The sequence below is a fragment of the Diceros bicornis genome, chromosome 24 (assembly GCF_020826845.1).
Source record: "Diceros bicornis minor isolate mBicDic1 chromosome 24, mDicBic1.mat.cur, whole genome shotgun sequence".
Classification (NCBI taxonomy): Eukaryota; Metazoa; Chordata; class Mammalia; order Perissodactyla; family Rhinocerotidae; genus Diceros; species Diceros bicornis.
Genome location: NC_080763.1, coordinates 41,854,297 through 41,875,375, shown reverse-complemented (window position 1 = coordinate 41,875,375; position 21,079 = coordinate 41,854,297). Strand labels below are relative to the sequence as shown.

Genomic DNA, 21,079 nt, shown 5'->3' with positions numbered 1-21,079 from the left:
TCTTTTACTGTTATTCCTTTCCTCTTTCAAAATGAGGTTTCATATAACCACAAAGTTCAGGCGATGCTTTTATTAACATGTACTGTATGGAGACAGCTGGGGAGTCAGAAGACCTGGGTTCTGCCTAACTCGACCACTCAGAGGTGGGCTGCTGAGCAAGTCCCTCAATCTGTCCAAGTCTCAGCTGTGTCATCCACAAAATAAAGGGGTTGAAGGCCGAGTTCTCAAGTCAACATGGCACATAGCAGAATCTATGTTTTCCTACTCTGTTCCCCCTTAGCAAGCAAACAGCACATTTTGTGTTTTTGAACACTAGAGAGAGAATAGTGCAGTGTTGTGACGGAAGAAGCTAATAATGATCAGTACACCATTAGCTGCCGCTGTTTAGCTGTGTGGCAAGTGGGACGATTGATTCTGGACCTGGAGGAAAGGTGAGAAGAGTGTCATTGTGGGAAACGAGGTGTGCCCTCTTTTTTCTTTGTAATCATACTGCCTCTTCAAGGATCCTGGGAGCAGACACAACTCAGCACAGCTTGGTGCTTTTGGTAGAAACATTCTTCAACTACCTGAAACCCCACATCGACTGCATTTCCCCTCCAATTAGTACATAAAGCTAAGGTAGAAAATGTGAAAAAGTATATAAAGAAAATGAAAATTACCTATCTTACCACCTAGTGATGACTATTAACATTGTACAATATTTTATTTCATTTTTCCTTCTATTGCATACAATTTTTCAAAACATAGTTTATCTTTTTTCACATAGCATAATTTTTCCCCATTATTTCTTTTCACAATTTTTAATGGCTGCATATTTTTCCATCAAAAGGATGTCATAACCTTACCACTTTTTAGAGCCTTTCCAATTTTCCATTAGAGAAAATGAATATCCTTGTAGTGTATCTTCTGCTGAATCATTTCCCTATGCTAGACTGCTAGGATATTACCAGTACAGGAGCTATAAGCTTTGTAAAGGCTTTATTACTAAGGTCTTCCAGAAAGGTTTCACCAATATATCCTCCAACAGAACCTCAGAATGCCCCTCACTAAATCTTTATTGATAGTGTTATATTTAAATAAGAGAAATTACTCGATTATTAAGTGAAATGGCCCAACATAGCCAAATTTATTTTCCTTTCTTGAATTACTGGTTGGGTTGAATATCTTGCAAGTGGTTACTAGACATTTGTATATTTTTCTGAGTTGTTTGATCATATTATTTACCCATTGTTTTCATTTTTTTTTCTTTTTGCTGACGAAGATTTGCCCTGAGCTAACATCTGTTGCCAATCTTCCTCTATTTTGTATGTAAGCTGCTGTCACAGCATGGCTACTGATAGACGAGTGGTGTAGGTCCATGCCTGGGAATCAAACTTGAGCCACCAAAGCAAAAGCGTGCCGAACTTAACCACTAGGCCACTGGGGCTGGCTCTCTCTTTTTTTCCTTATTGATTTGTAAGAGTTATTTATTTAGAGTTTTTTTTTTTTCTTTTGGAAGTGAAATCAAGGCTTAATTTATCTGGTTAAATTCTGGGTTTTTTTTTTTCCCACCTTTTTCTCCCTAAAGCCCCAGTAGATAGTTGTATGTCACAGTTGCACATCCTTCTAGTTGCTGTATGTGGGACGTGGCCTCGCATGGCCGGAGAAGCGCTGCGTCAGTGCGCGCCCGGGATCCGAACCCGGGCCGCCAGTAGCAGAGCACGCGCACTTAACCGCTAAGCCACGGGGCCCGCCCTGGTTAAATTCTTTAAACAATCTAGATAAAATGAAAGTTTTATTATCTAGTGGTTTTCATATCTGTGTAGTTTTATTAATGTCTTCTCTCTCTGTTCCTCTTTCATAGTAATAAAAAGAGCAAATTATTTCACATCAAAATGTAACAATACAGAATTCAAAAATGGAAACGGGAGCTCTTGGAATCAATCATTTATCACAAAACAAACTTCAATTTTTAGACATACAATCACTTTTCATCATACTTAACTCAAAATGAGTAAACAGAATTTTATTCAAACTTTACAAAATACCCTTTACATTCGGCCTGAGATTAAGCATGAGAAAGTTCAACCTGAAGTTAGACTTCATTGCCCAAACAGTTAATCACCTGAAAATAAAACTGAGAATGAACATGCATTTATCAAACATAATTAAAGCATTCCAGTGAAGTCTGACAATGAATAGCGACCCGAAGCGAACTTCAATTTGCTCTGGTCCACATCATCTTCAGAGTCTAAAAGTACCTATTATTTAATAATGATTAAAAAAAGTCTGCAAATGACAAATTATGAAGGTGTGACCAGATGCAGAATTTCAGCTCAACACTTCCACAGTTGCTGCTTTAGATTGCTTTTTTTAAAAAAAACAACGCCCCAATCTTTTATTATTCAACATGTAACTGAAAACATGTAGCAGTATGGTATAGTTTATTTTTATAAATATTAGTACCTGTAATAAAATATAAAATACAGAGTCTCCTTTTTTCAAATATTTAGTCTCTGAATGTTTCATTCATCCTTTGGTTTCAAACCCATACAATGCACTCACGTTACATTGCAGATTTAGCATTGAGACAGAACACTGTACATCTGTTGGGGAAGGAGGGCGCTGAGGGAATACCAAACCACTACATTATAGAAAGTAAACGCTGAAGCAAAAATACTTTCTGAATATATACTGTACATTATGTAAACAAACATTCATAATAAGAATCAACACAGGCCAAAATATTGTTTTCTAGGAAATCAGATTCTTCTTTCTTTTAAATCACACATTGAAGATGCTTTTTATTAAGAAAAAGAATGGAGCCTGTTCCTGTATTTGCTTATGTGCTTAAATATCTTGGAAACAAGTAATTATTACATTCATTTGCTAAAGGTTTGTCCTCTTAGTTGGCTGGCTGTTGCAAATAAGGAATACAGAACTATTTCAGTACCTGTTTCTCATTTAATACTAGCTAAGTAATATATAATTCATCTTTATTAGTCCATATTAGTATTACAAATAGAGTAAGTGAAGCACTGAATTTCAAAATTTGTGCAGGGGAAACTAGTTGATAATTCGTTTCCAATAAGGCTAGTAGTAAAATAATTACTACAAAGTCAGTCCAAGCTAGTAGTAAACCCCTGATTTAGCAAGCTGAATCAAAGTCTGAAGTTAGGTCATTTTAATTCCTATATTACTGTGCAAATCTAGAAATTCCTATGTAAAAGAGAGTGCTGGCAGCATCAAAGTCCTGTAATAACAGAATGAAATACTTATTAGGTTTTCAAATGCAGAGATACTATATGAAGAAATCCGAAGGTCTTAATGATGGTGTCACAGCAGCGGCCTCAAGATTCTCTTAATGAATCAGAAACTAAAAAAGACAGTTTGTTAATGGATAACGTTCTGAGTCAAAAGCCTAAATTTGAAGCAAGAAATGATAAAGACATAAAACCAAAGAATGCATTTTCTACTACGACCATATGCAAGAATTTCAAGCTTTATGTCAACCTTTTGGACCAGCAGCAGCCCCCTCTGAAAGGAAAAAGCTTAGTCACGACTGTCCATCCCTTTTCAAAGCTTCCAGTCTTTGAAGAAGTGCGTTTCCAAATGCTTCCCGGTAGGCGGGGCTGAGTGTATCCAACAAGGAGTAGACTGTTTCATGGTAGGGAGTCTGTAAATGGTCATCCACCTGGTCAAAAGCATAACCTACCACCTACAAGAGAAATGCAACAGTGAATTAAATAATTAGATTTCATCTTGGTACAGAAGGCAAAAACCAAGTGTTTACATGGGACAGTCTCGAATGACAATATTTCTCAATCAATAGTTAGAATAGGGGCCGGCCCGGTGGCGCCAGTGGTTAAGTGCACGCGCTCTGCTGTGGCGGCCCAGGGTTCGCCGGTTCGGATCCCGGGTGTGCACTGAGGCACTGCTTGGCAAGCCATGCTGTGGCGGCGTCCCATATAAAGTGGAGGAAGATGGGCACGGATGTTAGCCCAGGGCCAGTCTTCCTCAGCAAAAAAAAAAAAAAAAAAAAAAAGAGGAGGATTGGCAGATGTTAGCACAGGACTGATCTCCTCACAAAAAAAAATAGTTAGAATAATGCATATTTGTAATACAACCTTTAACATATAAACAATTTATAACATATAGGAACACCACCAGCAAAATGCTCTCTTTATAATTTTTTCCCCCAAATTTAAAAGGTTCGATTTACCTACTCCTGATCCTAAAAGGAATGTAAAATAGAGAATTTAAAAAAATACACAAAAATGGTATTTCACATTTATAGTCTAAAACATGCTTCTATTTAATTCCACATATATTGAGGGTCTACTATATAAAGGCATTATAACAGATAATATATTATTAGTCTATATTTTTATTATTATTTATTTGGTTTGGAGTCATAAAGAATTCTAAAAATTGTTTATAGTTTTAATCCCACTTTCTAATTGAAAGGTCACATTCACATTACCAATACATTACTTATCCGACAGGGAAACGAATGCTCAACTCCGAGAGATAAAGGGGAAGTTATTCTGTGTGTTGTTTTCTTTCTTTGAATACAGCGAAGGCTTTTTTCTACAAGATTATAAGATATCTCATGGTTCACCAGCACAGTGTAGAACAAAATCAATTTAGTTTTTGTTGACTTGACTAAAGCTTATGAATTCCCTACACAAATCCCATATTTTTTTGACATCTACTCAAGCTGTAACAGATGCAAGTTTACGTTAGAAATAGAAGCAGCATTGTTGTTTTTAATGAAAAGCAGAGGCAGACACCTAAGGAAGATGAGTCACGTCTTCAGAACCATGCTCTACTGCAGCACTTTCTACTGTCCATCCCAGCTCTGTGCCCCTCCCTTAGCCTGGCCAGACTGTGGTCTTCCTGGTGGCCAGGGATCCGGTCTTACTCATGGTTTGATTTCCAACTCTTGACACAGAATAGCTGTTCAATAAATGTGAACTGAATCAGACTGAAAAAACAAATACTTGAGTACCTACATGGTAGGTTTTAAACTGATCCAGATCTTTCTGCAAACTTTAGTCATATGATCATCCCCCAAATCTTTTTTAGTTTTTTTTTAACCTCCAAGTAATAGATAAAGAAGCAGGGACTCAGAGAGGCTTACTGACTCACCCAAGATCACTCAAATTCACATGTAAGACTTCCGACTCTGATCAGAACCCTTCCAGCCTCACCAAAGCCACCTTAAATTAATCAATGTAAGATGGAATTAATTTCCTGGGGGTCATTTATCTCTACTTTTGATTTGCCTGTTTCCATTTAAGATCCACTTCCAAAGACTATGAGCTTTTAGTATAAATTTAGGGATTTAGGAAGAAGAGCACAAAGGTTAGTTAATTCAGGCACTCCTCCCAAAGCTAAGCACACGGCAGTTGTGAGGAACCTGAGAGTAGTGAAGATGCTGGCCTTGCAATTTGCTTCAATGTTAAGTGATTGTCCATCAAGGAACACACAGAACACACCATTCATACACTTTTAAGCAAATTTCATCAAGTGAAATTACGAGATACTCACGTACTTGTTTAACATCATATTACATGACATTCTTACTTGCTTAGGTCTTGCCCTCTACCTTACGAAACTGTGTAACTTTCGGGGAACTACTCTTAACAGATACAGAAACAGAAAAGCCAGATATCTCGAAGACTGAAGATTAATTAATTAGTAAAGTTAAAACTAAATTTTGGGGTTTCTCATGTCTATTCTTTTGTTCAGTAGGTCAACAATTTTCATAATAGTAAGTTTTTTCTCCTTTTAGGAGAAAAGTTGCTCTCAGCAGTGCTTTCTACTATTTCTAAACTCATGGTTCTGGTAAAGGATGTAGGCGGGTCACTCTGCCTAGAAAAGCTCTCATGTAATGACACTCTTGGAAATGTCGAGGTGGAGTGTTCTACTGTGACTGAATTCTGATCTAACAGCTACAGAACGGTAGAGTCAAGTATGTTGTTTTAATAGAAGAGACATTTATAAGAGGGAGAAAAAGATCCTCTCAACACAATGACTGCAAAACTCATCCAAGGCAGAGAATGCATAACTTGGGTGGACATATTTATCTACAGATAAGAAATATATTAATTTCGGGGGTGATTAAAACAAAATAACATTCTGTAAATCAAATGTTTTTCCTTTTTCAAAAAATTCGATTTCCACATGTTGACTGAAAGACTTGAATTAGTAAAAATTCCTAGGAAAAAAGTTTTCCTTAAAAAAATCTTGGAAGCTGCTGGGTGCTTTCTCATTCAACAAACACTCTTCCCCTATGCCGCCCCCACCCCCCGGCCTTTTTGATAAAGTGGTAAAGATATAAATTTTTTTTCTGAAAAGAAAAGTGACTTACCCTAAGCCCTGCTTCAGTGAGCTCCAGGCAGTATCTGTTCCTTTCTCTTGTCTCCACGTTGATATAGGCCACATCATCTGCACAGCGCAGGTTTTTGGAGACAAACATGTTGCTAACAGCAAAGAGAACATCGTTGACAACTGCCTCAGCTTCTAGCCTCATGTCTTTTATATCAGTTCCGTCAAAACCATTAAGCTCTGCATCTTCTTCAAATCCTGCCACACCGCTCAGCTCCATGGGATTACAGTCTGTTTCCATTCTGCAAAAAAGCAGATATAAAACTTGTTTATAGGAAGACATTCCAAATAGTATTGCTTGATTGAAAGTAGCGACGCCTGTAACTGCTGCTTAATAGAAAACATTAATCAGCTGACCACTTTTAGGGAAAATATTGTCTAAAATCATCTTCCATAGATTTTCATAGCAAAATTACAGACACCTATAGATTTTCAAAAAAAGAATCTCTGTTCTCCACTTCTCCCCAAAAGGTTAATTCCCATATTGATAAGAATTTAGAATATTAGTTTTTAGTTATTTCAAACAATGCCTCAGTAAAATCCTACTATATACTTCTTTCTAAATGTACATTTTAGAAATATTTAGAACTAGAATAATTAGAACAGAAATTATTTATATAAAATTATCTGTAATTAGAATAAATAGAAATTATTAGAAAATTAGGATAGATATTTAAAACTGGAATTGCTGAGTCAAAGTATTTGCTCATTTGAATTTTCAATAGATGCTGCCGATGCACCCTTCAAAGAAAGGCTGTACTAATTTATACCCCACCAATAGAATATGAGGGCTTGTACTCTTTTTCACCATATTCTTCCCAATCCTTTTCAATATTTGCCTATTTGAGAGGCAAACAATGATGTTTCAGGGTATTTTTGGTTCTAAGATATACAGCTGTAAAAAACAGAAAGGGAAATGAACTCAGGTCATCTGAAATCACAATTCAAGTCTTTACCTACCATAGTACACTACCTCTCAACAGTTTCTTTTTATGACTTCTGGATTTGGGGTTTTGCTTAAGAAGGCCTTCCCTATCCTATGATTACATTTCTAAAGCCCTCTAAATTGTCTTCTGAATTCTTACTCTCTATATTTAACTCTTTGATCCATCTGGAATTTATTTTGTATAGCTTTATTTTCCAAATGAATAGCTTACTGTCCCAACACCATTTATTGAATGACTGATCTTTTCACCACTTATTTGAACTGGCCCAAATATTATAATTTGAAAAATATTATTTCTTGTGCTAACTTGATCCAATATTACTGCCAGGCTGCTGTGTAGTTCTAGCTTCTTTTCTGTGACTGGGGTGGCAGTGAGTATTGTTAAAATTCGAAATGTCTGAAAGACAAAAGTTAAGAAATGTGAGACTGCTTTGGAATGTAAAAAGGGCTTTTCAGAACAAGATATTGTTTTCTTTTTACCTGCAGGCTTTAAAAGTAAGTTTTCATTTCTCTGATATGGATTAAGCATCCGCTGTCCAGAATGCAGCAGGACTCCTCAACTTGTTATGAACATTTATTTACACCATTTGTCTATTACCTTACAAATTCCATCTCTTTTTCTAAAATTACTAACTCGTGCCCTATTTGTGTGAGGGTCAAAATCCTCTAAGTTAGTGGTTTTCAACCTTGGCCACTGACCCCTCAGAGAAACCGAATCAGATCTTTGGGAGATTTTTCTGGGTATTTTTTCAGAGCTTCTGGGTGATTCTACCGCATAGCCACTGCTCTAAATTATGAGCAAAAATCTTAAGGAGCTAGAGTTCCTACAGCTGCATGTCATTTGCACATAATAAAAGTCAAAACTATTTGCTAAAGGCAATTTATTATGAACTATGTAAAGCTATTTCAAAAAATTACATAGCAAATGTGCAAATATATTCCTCCAATCCTATTTCAACTAATGATATGTTTTAAGAGTCCTTTATTGGGCCGGCCCCGTGGCTTAGCGGTTAAGTGCGGGCGCTCCGCTACTGGCGGCCCGCGTTCGGATCCCAGGCACGCACCAACGCACCGCTTCTCCGGCCATGCTGAGGCGGCATCCCACATACAGCAACTAGAAGGCTGTGCAGCTATGACATACAACTATCTGCTGGGGCTTTGGGGGAAAAAAACAAATAAATAAATAAAATTAAAATAAATAAATAAATAAAATAAAATGATTTAAGAGTCCTTTATCTTGTCTGCCACAGCACCTTACAGAATTAGTCACTCACTACTAACAAGTTAATTATAAATTTACCAATTATTGTTGAAGCAATTTGTCAGATAACTGAAATCTAATATTGACTTACTATATATGAAAGGGAAAATACTTGATTTCCTAAAAATTTCTACTTTATTCTAAAAATAATCATTATACTCCTTAATGTTATCCTTGGTTTTATGTATAAGAAAGGAGCCCATTTTATTTTTGTACAGACTCAATTGTGAAGAATTTTTTTTTCTTTTTTTGGTGAGGAAGATTAGTCCTGAGCTAACATCTGTTGCCAATCCTCCTCTTTTTGCTAAGGAAGATTGGCCCTGGGCTATCTTTCCCTACTTTATATGTGGCATGCCTGCTACAGCATCGTTTGGTAAGCAGTGTGTAGGTCCGTGCCTAGGATCCAAACTTGCAAACCCTGGGTCACCGAAGTGGAGCACACGAACTCAACCACTATGCCACTGGGCAGGCCCCAGTTTTGAAGATTTTGAAATGTGACTGTCTACTATAAATTGCTTACTACCATGAATACCAAACATCTTTATTTTCCTCAAGTAATCAAGTACCTCAATTATGCATGTCAGAAATAATAATCATTACATGAAAAAGATGTTTACATAGGGAAGTTTGACAAGAGTCGAGATTTTAAAGCAAGAGTCTAATTCATTGCAATTAGAACCTTAATGATGGAGAAAGATGAAGACTCTTATATTAGAATGGAAGAAATCCTCCTAGGTCAGCAAAGTACATCACCAAATTGTTGTTGTGTAATAACTAGCACCAAGGGGCAAAAAAGAGCAAGACACCTTTCCTAAGACTGAGATTTTTTCTGAAATGTCTTTGGATGACGCATAAAATAGCAGACACGTTCAGAACTTTTGATGATATATATGAATGAAAATGACAGATTTTATTGTTGAATCATTACAAAAGTTAATAGCATTTTAAGCTAGCATCAAGATTCAGGAGCTACTCAAAATGAAAAGCAGTGATTGATCTAGATCTTCAACAGCTTTAGCAAAGTGGTTTAAAAAAATGGAACCCTAATGATATTTTTGTGCCTGTCATGGAGAAAGTGTTTAACAAGCTTTGTAGAGGGGCTGGCCCCGTGGCATAGTGGTTAAATTTGCGCGCTCTGCTTGGGCAGCCCAGGGTCCGCGGGTTCAGATTCTCAGGTGCAGACCTGTGCACCACTCATCAAGCAACGCTGTGGCAGGCATCCCATGTATAAAGTAGAGGAAGATGGGCATGGATGTTAGCCCAGGGCCAATATTCCTCAGCAAAAAGAGGATTGGCAACAGATGTTAGCTCAGGGCTTATCCTCCTCATCAAAAAAAGAAAAAAAAAAGCTTCGTAGAATTTGAATATTAATGTGTGTCTCTATTAGTTTCCTACTGCTGCTGTAATAAATTACCACAAATTTAGTGGCTTAAAAGAACACAAATTACTTTCTTATAATTCTAGAGGTGAGAAATCTAAAATCATGGTGTCAGCAGGGCTGCACTCCTGGAGGTTTCAGGGGAGAATTGTTTCCTTGCCTTTTCTAGCTTCTAGAGGCAACCTGCATTCCTTGGCTCGTGGTCCCTTCCTCCACCTTAAATCACATCACTCCAACCTCTGGTTCTGTGCTCACATCTTTTTCTGACTCTTGACACCTGCACTCCTTTTATAAGGACCACTGTGATTATGCTGGACCCATCCGGACAATCCAGGATAATTTCCCCATTCAAGGTTCTTAATCAAACCTGCAAAGTCCCTTTTGTCATATAAGGTAACATACTCACAGTTTCTGGGGATTAGGATATAGACATCTTTGAGGGGCCATTATTCTGTCTACCACAGTGTCCATCCATATCCTATCATCAGGAAAAGAGTATGAGAGTAGCCAAAGAGACTTCATTTCCTGCCCTTCCTTTTTGGAACAGTCATAATTTACTTTTAATTAACACAGTCAGATGAGAGATGTAAACAGGTAGTTTACATGGTTCTCTTAAAAGGAGGCCCAGAGTACTCATCAAGTTCACAGACTTCTTTGGAAAGGTTCCTTAATTATAGGTGTCATGCTTTGTCCTCTGTAACTCCAGCACCATGATCACATCAAAATGTATCAGGGATGGCTGTTTGAATTAAAGGCACCATCTTGAGGCTAGTAAGGGGTTTATGAATTGTCCTGAATCAACAGCTCTGGTGTCCAAGTACTTGATTCTGGATGGTGACTGGCCTATCCAATCAGATCCTCTCTTGAGGAGTTTGAACACCGAGCCAAAAAACATGAAGTCAGTTGGTAATGACAGGAGCTACAGAAGCAGAGCAGGGAGCAACTCAGTGGCCTTATCAATGAGGCACTAGAGAAGTGGTTTCTACATTTCTGATCCCAATAACTAAAAATATTTTGAGCAGACATCTCATTATATTTATATTTATTTACATACATTCTACCACAATTAAAATATTAACAACATAAACATGAATTTAAATGGGAAATGGTAAAATATGAAATATAAACTTATTTTCTTCTTACTTCTCAATGGATTATCTTGTGTACCTGACTGCGGAGGCCAGTACCATTGAGGATGAGGAAACGCATGCCCATGTCCGTGAAAGGACAACTACTAGAATTACTATTGAGACATTAGAGCTGCTGTCAGGTTACCAGAATGGCTGACTCATCAATGTGAATCCTGTAAAAATCCTTGGTTTCCTTTTCTGTAGAAAAAACAACTTATCATTACATAAGAAATTCTAGACCAATGAAACTTTCTGCAATGATAGAAATGTTCTTTATCTGTGCTGTCCAATACAGTAGCTACTAGCCACATGTGGCTATTAAGCACTTGAAGTTTGGCTAGAATGACTGAGGAACTAAATTTCAGATTTAATTTTCACTCATTTAAATTTAAATAGCTAGTGATTACTCTGTCACACAGCACAGGTCTAGACCTTTGTGAATGTTTTTGGATAATGAGAATGAACTGAGTTTATATTACAGTTGAAAAAAATCAATAGACGTGAAGGCACTGAATTAAACTTATTGTATATATGAATAGGAAGATTTGGAAATACATGTGTTAGAAAATCTATTTTGAATCTTAGCTACTCTATGCACGGGAATGAAGATCATTGTTTCAAATGGTAAAAACTAATGAATTACTTCTTATATTTTTCAATCTTGTCAATTTACATTCTAAATTTATTAATCAGATATCATAATCCACTGTGCATCCACATATCCAGCATTTTTCTAAGTATCAGAATACTAATTAAAGATGTCTACTGGTAGCTTACAGCCTAATTTGGGAGATAAAGATAGGCACATGAAATATGCACACAAATATTAACCCCACACACATGCACCATCATTATAACCTAAGAAATGTACTTAATTGTAAGTGGCAGATAATTACAGAAAACAATGATGTCTTGGTCCTTACTACAAACTTACCACTAAACTCGTATGAACTTGGGCTGGCCATGTAACCTCACTAGCCTCATGGTTTTCTCATCTATAATATAAACGGAATAGACAGGAAATTCTTTACCGTTCTTGAAGAGCGCTGACATTCCATGATCTATTACATAATTGATAATTATGATGGGGCTTGACTCATGGAACAGGCCAGTCAAACTTGGTCTTGAAGGAGCACAGATGAAGAGTTATGGATAAGCAGAAAGGACTTGAGAGTTATGAAGGATTCTTCATAGGGAACAACACATAAGCAAGAGTCTGCAGAGGGTGTGGCAGGAATTGTAAGGAGACTAGCCTAGCTAGTCTAATACAAAAAAAATGTTAAGGGAGTAATAGATAGGGATGGCCCAACTTGACATGGTGCTGCTACTTACACAGGGGAATTTGATTTTGATATAGTACACCATTTTAAGCTCTTGGGAATGGGAACAGTAATGTCTTTATATTTCAAGTGGGTTTCTTGTAGGCAGGATATAATTTGGTCCTGCCTTTTTATCCAATTTGGTACTCTCACCTTTTAACTGGGGTGTTTAGATCATTTACATTTAATATGATTACTGTGATTGATTAATATGGTTACTAGTGATCTTGCCATTTGTTTTCTATTTGTCCCATCTGTACTTTATTCCCTTTATTTTTTTGCCTACTTTTGGACTAACAACTTTTTAGGATTCTATTTTACATCCTTTGGTGGCTTATTAACTCTTTGTTGTGTGGTTTTGGTGGTTGCTTTAGAGTTTATAGTATACATCCTTAATTTATCACAGTTTACCTTCAAGTGACCAGTTCATGTATAGTATAAGAAACTTACAAGAGCATACTAGTCTTTGTGCTATTTTTGTCACACATTTTACTTTTACATATGTTAGAAACTTCATAATATGTGTTAGTTTTGCTTTAAACAATTATTTTTCAAAGAGATTTAGGTAATAAGAAAAAATATTTTATATTTAACCATGTAGATAATATTTCTGGTGGTCCTCATTCCTTTGTGTTGATCTACATCTGTTAACTATGATCTGTACCATTTTCCTTCTGCCTGATGGATTTCCTTTAACATTTCCTGTAGCATAGGTGTGCTGTTGCTGAATTCTTTCAGCTTTTGTGTATCTGAACAAGTCTTCCTTTCACCTTCATTTTTGAAAGATATTTTTGCTGGGTATAGAATCCTAGGTTGACAGTTATTTTATCTTTCAAGATTTTAAAGATGTTTCCCTACTATCATCTTGCTTGCATTGTTTCTCATGAGAAATATGACACATTGTTATCTTCGTTCCTCCTGGTGCAGTTTTCTTCGTGTTTCTTTCCTTTGGTTCCTTAAGCCTCTTGCATCTGTGGGTTTATAGTTTTTAACAAATTTCAAAAAATTTGGCCATTATTTCTTCATTTATCTGTCCTTCTGTCTTTGGGGACTCTGATTTCATGAATATTAGTCGAAGTAAAGCTGTCCTACTCCTGACTGCTTTGTTCAGTTTTTCAGTCTCTTTTCCCTTTGTGTTTCATTTTGAATAGTTTCTATTGCTATGTCTTCAGGTTCACTCATCTTTTCTTCTGCAGTACCTAATCTCTTCTACTTGGGTCTTTTTTTGGGTGTGTGTGCTGAGGAAGATTCACTCTGAGCTAACATCTGTTGCCAATCTTCCCGTTTTTGCTTGAGGAAGATTCACCCTGAGCTAACATCGGTGCCAATCTTCCTCTATTTTGTACGTGGGTCGCCACCACAGCATGGCTGCCAGCGAGTGATGTTAGGTCTGCACCCAGGAGCCAAACCCGGGCCACTGAAGCAAAGCGTGCTGAACTTAACTACTGGGCCCTGGGGCCGGCCCCGGGTCTTTTTTTTTAAACATATTTTCCATGTCTCTACTTAATCTGCTCAATCTTTTCTCTAGCTTTTGAACATATGAAATAGTTATAAGTGTTTTAATGTCTTTATCTACTAATTTCGTTGTGTTATTTCTGGGTTAGTTTCAACTGATAGATTTTTCTCCTCATTATGGGTTGTATACTGTTGCTTTGCATGCCTGCTAATTTTTGATTGGTGGCCAGACAGTGTGAATTTTACCTTGTATGGTGCTGGATCTTTTTACATTCCTCTAAATATTACTGAGCATTGTTCTGGATGTAGTTATCTGGAAATAGCTTGATCCTTTTGGGTCTTGCTTTAGACTTAAGGTTGTATCAAAGCTGTATTTAGTCTCTGGTTAATTTTGCCCCGCTATGAAGGCAAAGCCTTTCTAAGTACTCTACCCGATGCCCTTTGAATAATGAAGTTTTCCATTCTGGATGATAGGACCAGCAACTATCTCTGGTCTTGTTTGAGCTCCGAAAATTCCTCTAATTCTTTTAGGTAGTTCTTTTTCCAGCCCTGGGTAATTTCCTCATATCTGTGTGTTGCTCAGTATTCAGCTGCAGGCTGGAGTAAGACCCTCTGTATATCTCTACAACCCTCACCCTCTGTGAAGCTCTCTCCTTTCCAGCACTGTCCTAACTGCCTATGGACTCCTAGCTTCATATCCTCAACTCAGGGAGACCACTGGGTTCTACCTGGGTCTCTCCTCCCAGTGCAATGCCTTGAAATTCTCTCCAGGCAATAAACAGGGGCAACAAGCTTACCTCATTTGTGTCTTGCCTCTCAGTGATCACTGTCCTTCATTGCCTGATGCCCACTGTTTCATATATTTCTGCCAACTTTTTGTTGTTTCAGGTAGAAGGGTAAATCTGGTCCCTGTTACTCTATCTTAGAAGTGGAAATCCCTTAGCCAGTTTTAAGCTAACTTTGCCATCTTACTACATCAGTTTTTCTTTCACTGATTTTGGTCTCTCCTATACTACTTTGAATCAACTTTACTATCTTGCTGGTTTCTTCACTAATGAATTAAATACATTTTTGACACATGCTTACTATATGTTTGTATAAGACTCATATTTTTAACTTTAAGAAAATTGTACTTTGACATTACTTTCAGACTCTTTTTTTTCAGTGAGGAAGACTGGCCCTGAGCTAACATCCATTGCTGATCTTCCTCTTTTTGCTTGAGTAAGATGGTCCCCGAGCTAACATCTGTGCCAATCTTCCTCTATTTTGTACGTGGGATGCTGCTGCAGCATGGTTTGATGAGTGGTGTGTAGGTCCGCACCCAGGATCTGAACCCACGAATCTTGGGCTGCTGAAGGGGAGAGTGTGAACTTAACCACTATGCTACCAGGCCAGTCCCGCTTTCAGACTTCTAATCCTTCAAAATCCAGCTTAGACACATTTATTTCAGGATTCCATATCTGATCTCAAGATAGAGTTAATTACTATCCAACTTCCTTAGTAGAACCTCTGCACTGGTACTGCTGTACTTACACCTCATTGGAAATGGGGGGCTGTATGTCTATATTACCAATACAGTATCTGGCAAAAAGTGAGTCTTCACTGAATATTTTCTGAACGAATAAACCAAAGAAAAAATTCTAACTCTCTGCTTCTCAAGCTGTGTAGTACTCAGCCCTGTGACAAGGGGCACACACAGCCACAGGATAAACATGTTACACATTCCTGGAAAATACACATCACTGTTATAGTAACAATATTACAGAGTATGATGCAAAATTGCCTAGAATTTTAAAGCAAATGGAAGTCTCAAGCCACGCCCTCTTCAGGTTATGCCTCCATACCCCTAGGGTTTCCTTTGCCTATTTGAGCGAAAAGTAAGAGAAATACTGCTCTAACCCAAGAAATTAACTCAAAAAGCTGGAAATTCCAGGCATTGGGATAGGGGTATAAAGTTAACAGGCAGAGGTGGGAGCTGGTAGAAGGTCAGTAGTAGAGTCAGACCTCTAAGTTTTTATAGCTCTTCCTACTTCAGTTACAATATTGTTCTCTGTTAAAAGTTACGGTAATTATTGATAGCTCTTAATCCATCCGTTGGTATGACTTTTGGGCTGTGTTAGTGTTTTTGGAAGATTCATGAAACTGGTTATCAAGATATTCATTACTAAAAGTCCTTTATTCTCTACTTAATTTTTTATATTCTAATTTTATTTTTCTTTTTGGTGAGGAAGATTGGCTCTGAGCTAACATCTGCTGCCAATCTTCCTCTATTTTGTACGTGGAATGCTGCCACAGCCTGGCTTGATATGCAGTATGTAGGTCTGCACCTGGGATCCGAACCCGCGGACCCCGGACCACCGAAGTGGAGTGCATGAACTTAACCACTACACCACCAGGCCAGCCCCTATATTCTAATTTTTTTATGGCAAAAAGAAAATGTACTATATTTGCAAAAAGACAAAAAACTTTAAAAATGTGATATGTTGGAAAGTACAAGGTGTAGGAAGTGGAAACATTTTTCTTCTTAGAGAAGCCAGGCTATTAAGACAGTTAAAGTAACTGGTAGCTTCAGTTTCAAATGAAATGAGAGATTTGGATTTATCTGCATTTCAAACAACTGTTTTGAAAGTAAAGATGGAATAAAGTTGATTCATTATAATCAGCAACATTTAGAATTTAGCAAAGGTGAAGCTAGTTTAATCTTTATTTTCTGTAACATAACATTTAATCTGTTGTCAATAGCTCTGAGACTTATGTTTATTTTGAAATTAAAAATTTTAAATCAGAATCATTTGTAGTATTACAAATATAAAGTATTTGTAATTTAAGTAAAAATGACTTATTTTTCCATTTGTACACCAATTTATAAAATTACTCTGCACCCCACTTCCAACAACGACAAAGACACAGATACAAAACTTAGTAATAACAGATCAAGCCAACAGAATTGTATTGTGCTTTTGTTGATTAAGGAGGGAGCTGAGTATGAAGAAATATATAGTGTTAATTTGACAAGTCTTTTAAACTGTAAATAAACAGCAACACTACAACCTTGTAAACAACTTTTCCTTCAAAACCAGAAATTGTAAATGAGATTCTAGGAAAAGACTAAAAAATTGAATGCTTAAAAAAAAATTCCAGGACTTAGTTTTTTGTTTCTCTATAATCCTTTAGGATACTTGGAGGATTTGGAACTATATTTATATAATATAAAGTACATTCTAACCAACATAAAACAAATCAATATCTAAAGAACATAAAATAGAAAACCTCTTTGCTTTCCATTTAAACTCTGAATTGGCTCATTATCAGGTTCTGAGCAATATTCTGTAGCCAGCACCTTCAAAAATTGGAAGACCTTACAGTTGCTATTAGTTATTCTGGCAGATTGCATCACCTCCTATAAAGTTTCCAAAATGACTCCTTATAACATCATATATAAATAATTTAGGAACCAGCTCTTACTCTGTTGGTATAATTTTTGGGCTGTGTTAGTGTTTTGGGGGGTTTATGAAACTGGTTATCAAGATATTGATTACTGGGGCTGGCCCCATGGCTTAGTGGTTAAGTGCGTGCACTCCGCTGCTGGCGGCCCAGGTTCGGATCCTGGGCACACACCGACACACCGCTTGTCCAGCCATGCTGAGGCCGCGTCCCACATACAGCAACTAGAAGGATGTGCAACTATGACATACAACTATCTACTGGGGCTTTGGGGAGAAAAAGGGGGGAAAAAAAAACAAAGGAGGAAGATTGGCAATAGATGTTAGCTCAGGGCTGGTCTTCCTCAGCAAAAAGAGGAGGATTGGCATGGATGTTAGCTCAGGGCTAATCTTCCTCACAAAAAAAAAAAAAAGGATATTGATTACTAAGTCCTTTATTCTCTACTTCTTAACTTAGTAGACTTTGTTTTGTGTCATCACAAATTTACAGCATCAAAGAGCTGGAGAAGATTGTAGAGGTCAGTTTTGTCCTTGATGAGAAAAGAATGGGGGTAGAAAGACAGTCATACAACAGCCTGACAAAAGAACCGAGCCAGAAAGATTTCAAGAGCAGTATACAGATTTCAAATTTTCACTTTTGAAGTGAAGTTTGACTTTTAAGTTGACAATACGACAGTCAGCTGAGGGCCAGAAAGCAGTATCTTAATCATGGTTACTTTTATTCGTATCATACATCATGGTCTGGAAAACTCTCTCAGCATGAACAAGAAGTGGTCAGTACGGCTTAGTATGGTGTTGGGCACACGGTAAGCTCAAGAAATATTATCTATTATTATATATTAAAAATAAAGTGTTTAAAAACATCTTTAAAGAAGAAAAGAGCTGATCCTGAAACTCAAGCAGTTTGACTAAATTCGGTGTTTTTATGTTACGTAGGGTGACTGTGCTGCTGCCTTGTGCGACCCCAAGAGCTGTGCAGTCTGGGAGCCCTAACATCATATTCCTGTTACCTCAGGTGCAAGTCTTAAAAAAAAAGTGCCAACATCATCTTATCGGCTTTGATTTCACATATAAACATGGATTTCTTTGAAGGATGGCCCATCCAGCCTCTAGTATATAGCTTCTAACCTGTCACTTCAAATCCTTTCACAAAATTCTGAAAAAGTTGACAGTTTGATTGGAAATTATCTTCACCTTCCTCACTTAATTAATGCTGTTAACATTTTGTGATAATACTTTGTCTTTGATAAAACACAAAAATAGCACTGTGATTTAGGGTGAGTTCGCACCCTATTTAAGCTAAAGATATAATCATGACAGCTCCTAAACCTTAACATATATGCTGAATTTCTTCTAGAAAGCATAAAACATATAAGACAACACACTTAACACTTTGAAGGGAGTATGTTTGTTACAAAATGTTCCAATTTTTATTTTCCTTTTCTGATATTTGAAATCTCAGGCATTCAATGGACAGCCTGAATGTAATTCTATATTCCAAGGGAAATCACTTATTTAACATATGGACTTGAAAGAAGTCAACTGTACCCATCCGCCAAAAGTCCAGTTCAAACCTCCCAAGGCCTTTTGTAATTCCCTGCCAAAAGAGATCTCACATTTTCATACCACTTTGTTTATATTCCTTTTATGGCAAGTATTATCATTATTATTCACAAACATGTCTTATCATCTTCAAAATATATCTGCCTACCAACTGCTTCTTACCATCTTCACTGCTGCTACTCTAGTCCAAGCCACTGTCATCCTTTGCCTGGATTATTGCAATATCCTTCTGTCTTCTTTCGCGTGGATTATTGCAATATCCTTCTGTCATCTTTTGCCTGGATTATGGCAATATCCTTCTAACTGATCTGCAATATCCTTCTTCTGGTCCTCCCACCCCCACACGAGTCTTATTCTCAACACAGCAGTTAGAGGTCAGATTGTCACTTGTCTCCTCGACCCCATTCACCCAGGGTAATGGCCGAAGTCCTTATAATGGTCTACAGGCCTGGCATGACTTGACAACCCCTCACCCCCTGTCTCCTCCTCTTTCCTTTACTCCCTCCTGGTGTTTCTTGAACTCACCAAGCATGCTCTTGCCATAGGGCCTTGCACTTGCTGTTCCCCCTGCCTGGAAAACAACTCTTCCAGGTACTCATGTACCTTGCTCCCCAGCTTTCTCCAAGTCTCTGCTAAAATGTCACCCTATTAAATAAGAGAGGTCTTTCCTTACCCCTCTATATAAAAGTGGCAAATCTTCCCCTCTCCATTTCCTTTATATTGCTTTATTTGTCCCTATGGCACTTACCAGCACAAGGCATATGATTTATTTGATTATTGTTTGTTTTTCCTCCCTTCAATAAAATACAAGCTCCAGGAGGGCAGGAACTTAATCTGTTCACTGCTGTATCCCCACACCTAGAACAGTCCGTGGCACATGCAGGCAATCAATAAATATTTATTGAATAAAGGAATCGACTTTTCACTCTAGAACATAAGCTCCTTGAAGGTTCTGCCTGATTCTTTACATTTTCACATCACCAGTTGTGGAGACTTTTATTTAACGGATCCTTAACAAATATTTTTGAATAAATGAAGAGCAAGGGAATTGAAGTTACCGAGAATGCTTGGGACAAGTCTACGAAGAATGAGGGGCAGCAACAATCCAAGCAACTACATACACTGGAGAGCACACTGGTTCTAAAATGAAAAAGTGGTTGTGGAAAGGGGAACCAGAGCTTTCTCTGTCGACATTTCTGCTCTGTGTTAGTAATCCTAAGGCATTCATGAAAGTTATCAACATCTAAACAAAATCTCCTTAAACAGGTCGTCTTCATTTACCATCCTAAATTAAACTATACGTTATCAGGACTCTGCTTAGGTTCGTTCCCTACTCTTATCATTTAAGCTTCATCACAATTCTCGGAGATAAGATATTAACACGCTCACACTTGGCAAAGGCTCAGAGAGGGCAGTGGCCGGTTCAAGGCGGCTCGGCTAATAAATGCCAGGGTCAGGATTCTGACCCAGGACAGAAGGCTTCCAGGCCGCTGAGCACCCGCACGCAGGCCTTTTCGGGTTGACTGAGTGAAGAGCCAGCTCCGCCCCTGCAGTTGTTGTCTCCTAAAAGGCAGAAATACGATTGCGCAGATTCCCAGAACAGCACAAACACTTCGCTCAGGTTTCTCAGGGGTCGGGAGGCTTTGGCACGGATCAGAGAAGGCAGTTCTGCCCACAAATGCCTCGAAAACTCAAGTTTCCTGGTCTTGGTGCAGCCCACCCAGGATGAAGAAAGCGCCCTCTGAACTGCAAGCCACTAGACACACAGTAACGAAACGAAGCTTTGGAGACAATACCTGAACGAGGCAGGGGACCAATAACTTGCCGACAGTGGGCACCGGTCAATACTCGGGGGGCGGGCGGGGATGCTCGAGGGCGGCTGCAGCTTCCCCGCGGCGCTCCGAGCGCCCGTTTCCGGGGTCGGGGTCTAAGGTGACCGGGACGGCCCAGGCCGGACCCGCCCCCAGACTCCTCTCGGCCGCCGCACGGGCCCCTTCCGCCGTCGCCCCTCACGGCCCGGCCGCTGCGCCGCGTCCCGCTCAGAGGGCCCCTGGCCCGCCCCCGAGCCCTCTCAGCGGCCGCCCGCCCGCAAGCCCGCGGTCACCCCCGCCCCGGCCGCTCACCTGTGCGCAACCGCTGTCTTCTTCTTCCGCCCTCCCGACGTGTCTGGAGCGGACCCGGCGCCGCGCCCTCTCCTCCGCCTTCGCCCCGC

At 38.5% G+C, this 21,079-nt stretch overlaps 1 protein-coding gene across 1 annotated transcript; it reads right to left on the bottom strand.

The window, feature by feature from the left end:
* Positions 1-1,785: 1,785 nt before the first annotated feature.
* On the bottom strand, positions 1,786-21,059 carry GSKIP (GSK3B interacting protein). Its single transcript, XM_058567653.1, has 3 exons — positions 20,991-21,059; positions 6,356-6,614; positions 1,786-3,697 (listed from the first exon to the last, which is right to left on the bottom strand). The coding sequence occupies exons 2-3, from the start codon at positions 6,611-6,613 to the stop codon at positions 3,536-3,538; spliced, it is 420 nt and encodes a 139-aa protein (XP_058423636.1). The 5' UTR covers position 6,614; positions 20,991-21,059; the 3' UTR covers positions 1,786-3,535.
* Positions 21,060-21,079: the final 20 nt, after the last annotated feature.

Coding starts and splice junctions, on each gene's coding strand:
- GSKIP (XM_058567653.1), bottom strand. CDS start 6,613: ATGGAAACAGACTGTAATCCCATGGAGCTGAGCGGTGTGGCAGGATTT. Junction 3,698..6,355: donor TCACTGAAGCAGGGCTTAGG/GTAAGTCACTTT, acceptor TTTCTCTTGTAG/GTGGTAGGTTATGCTTTTGA.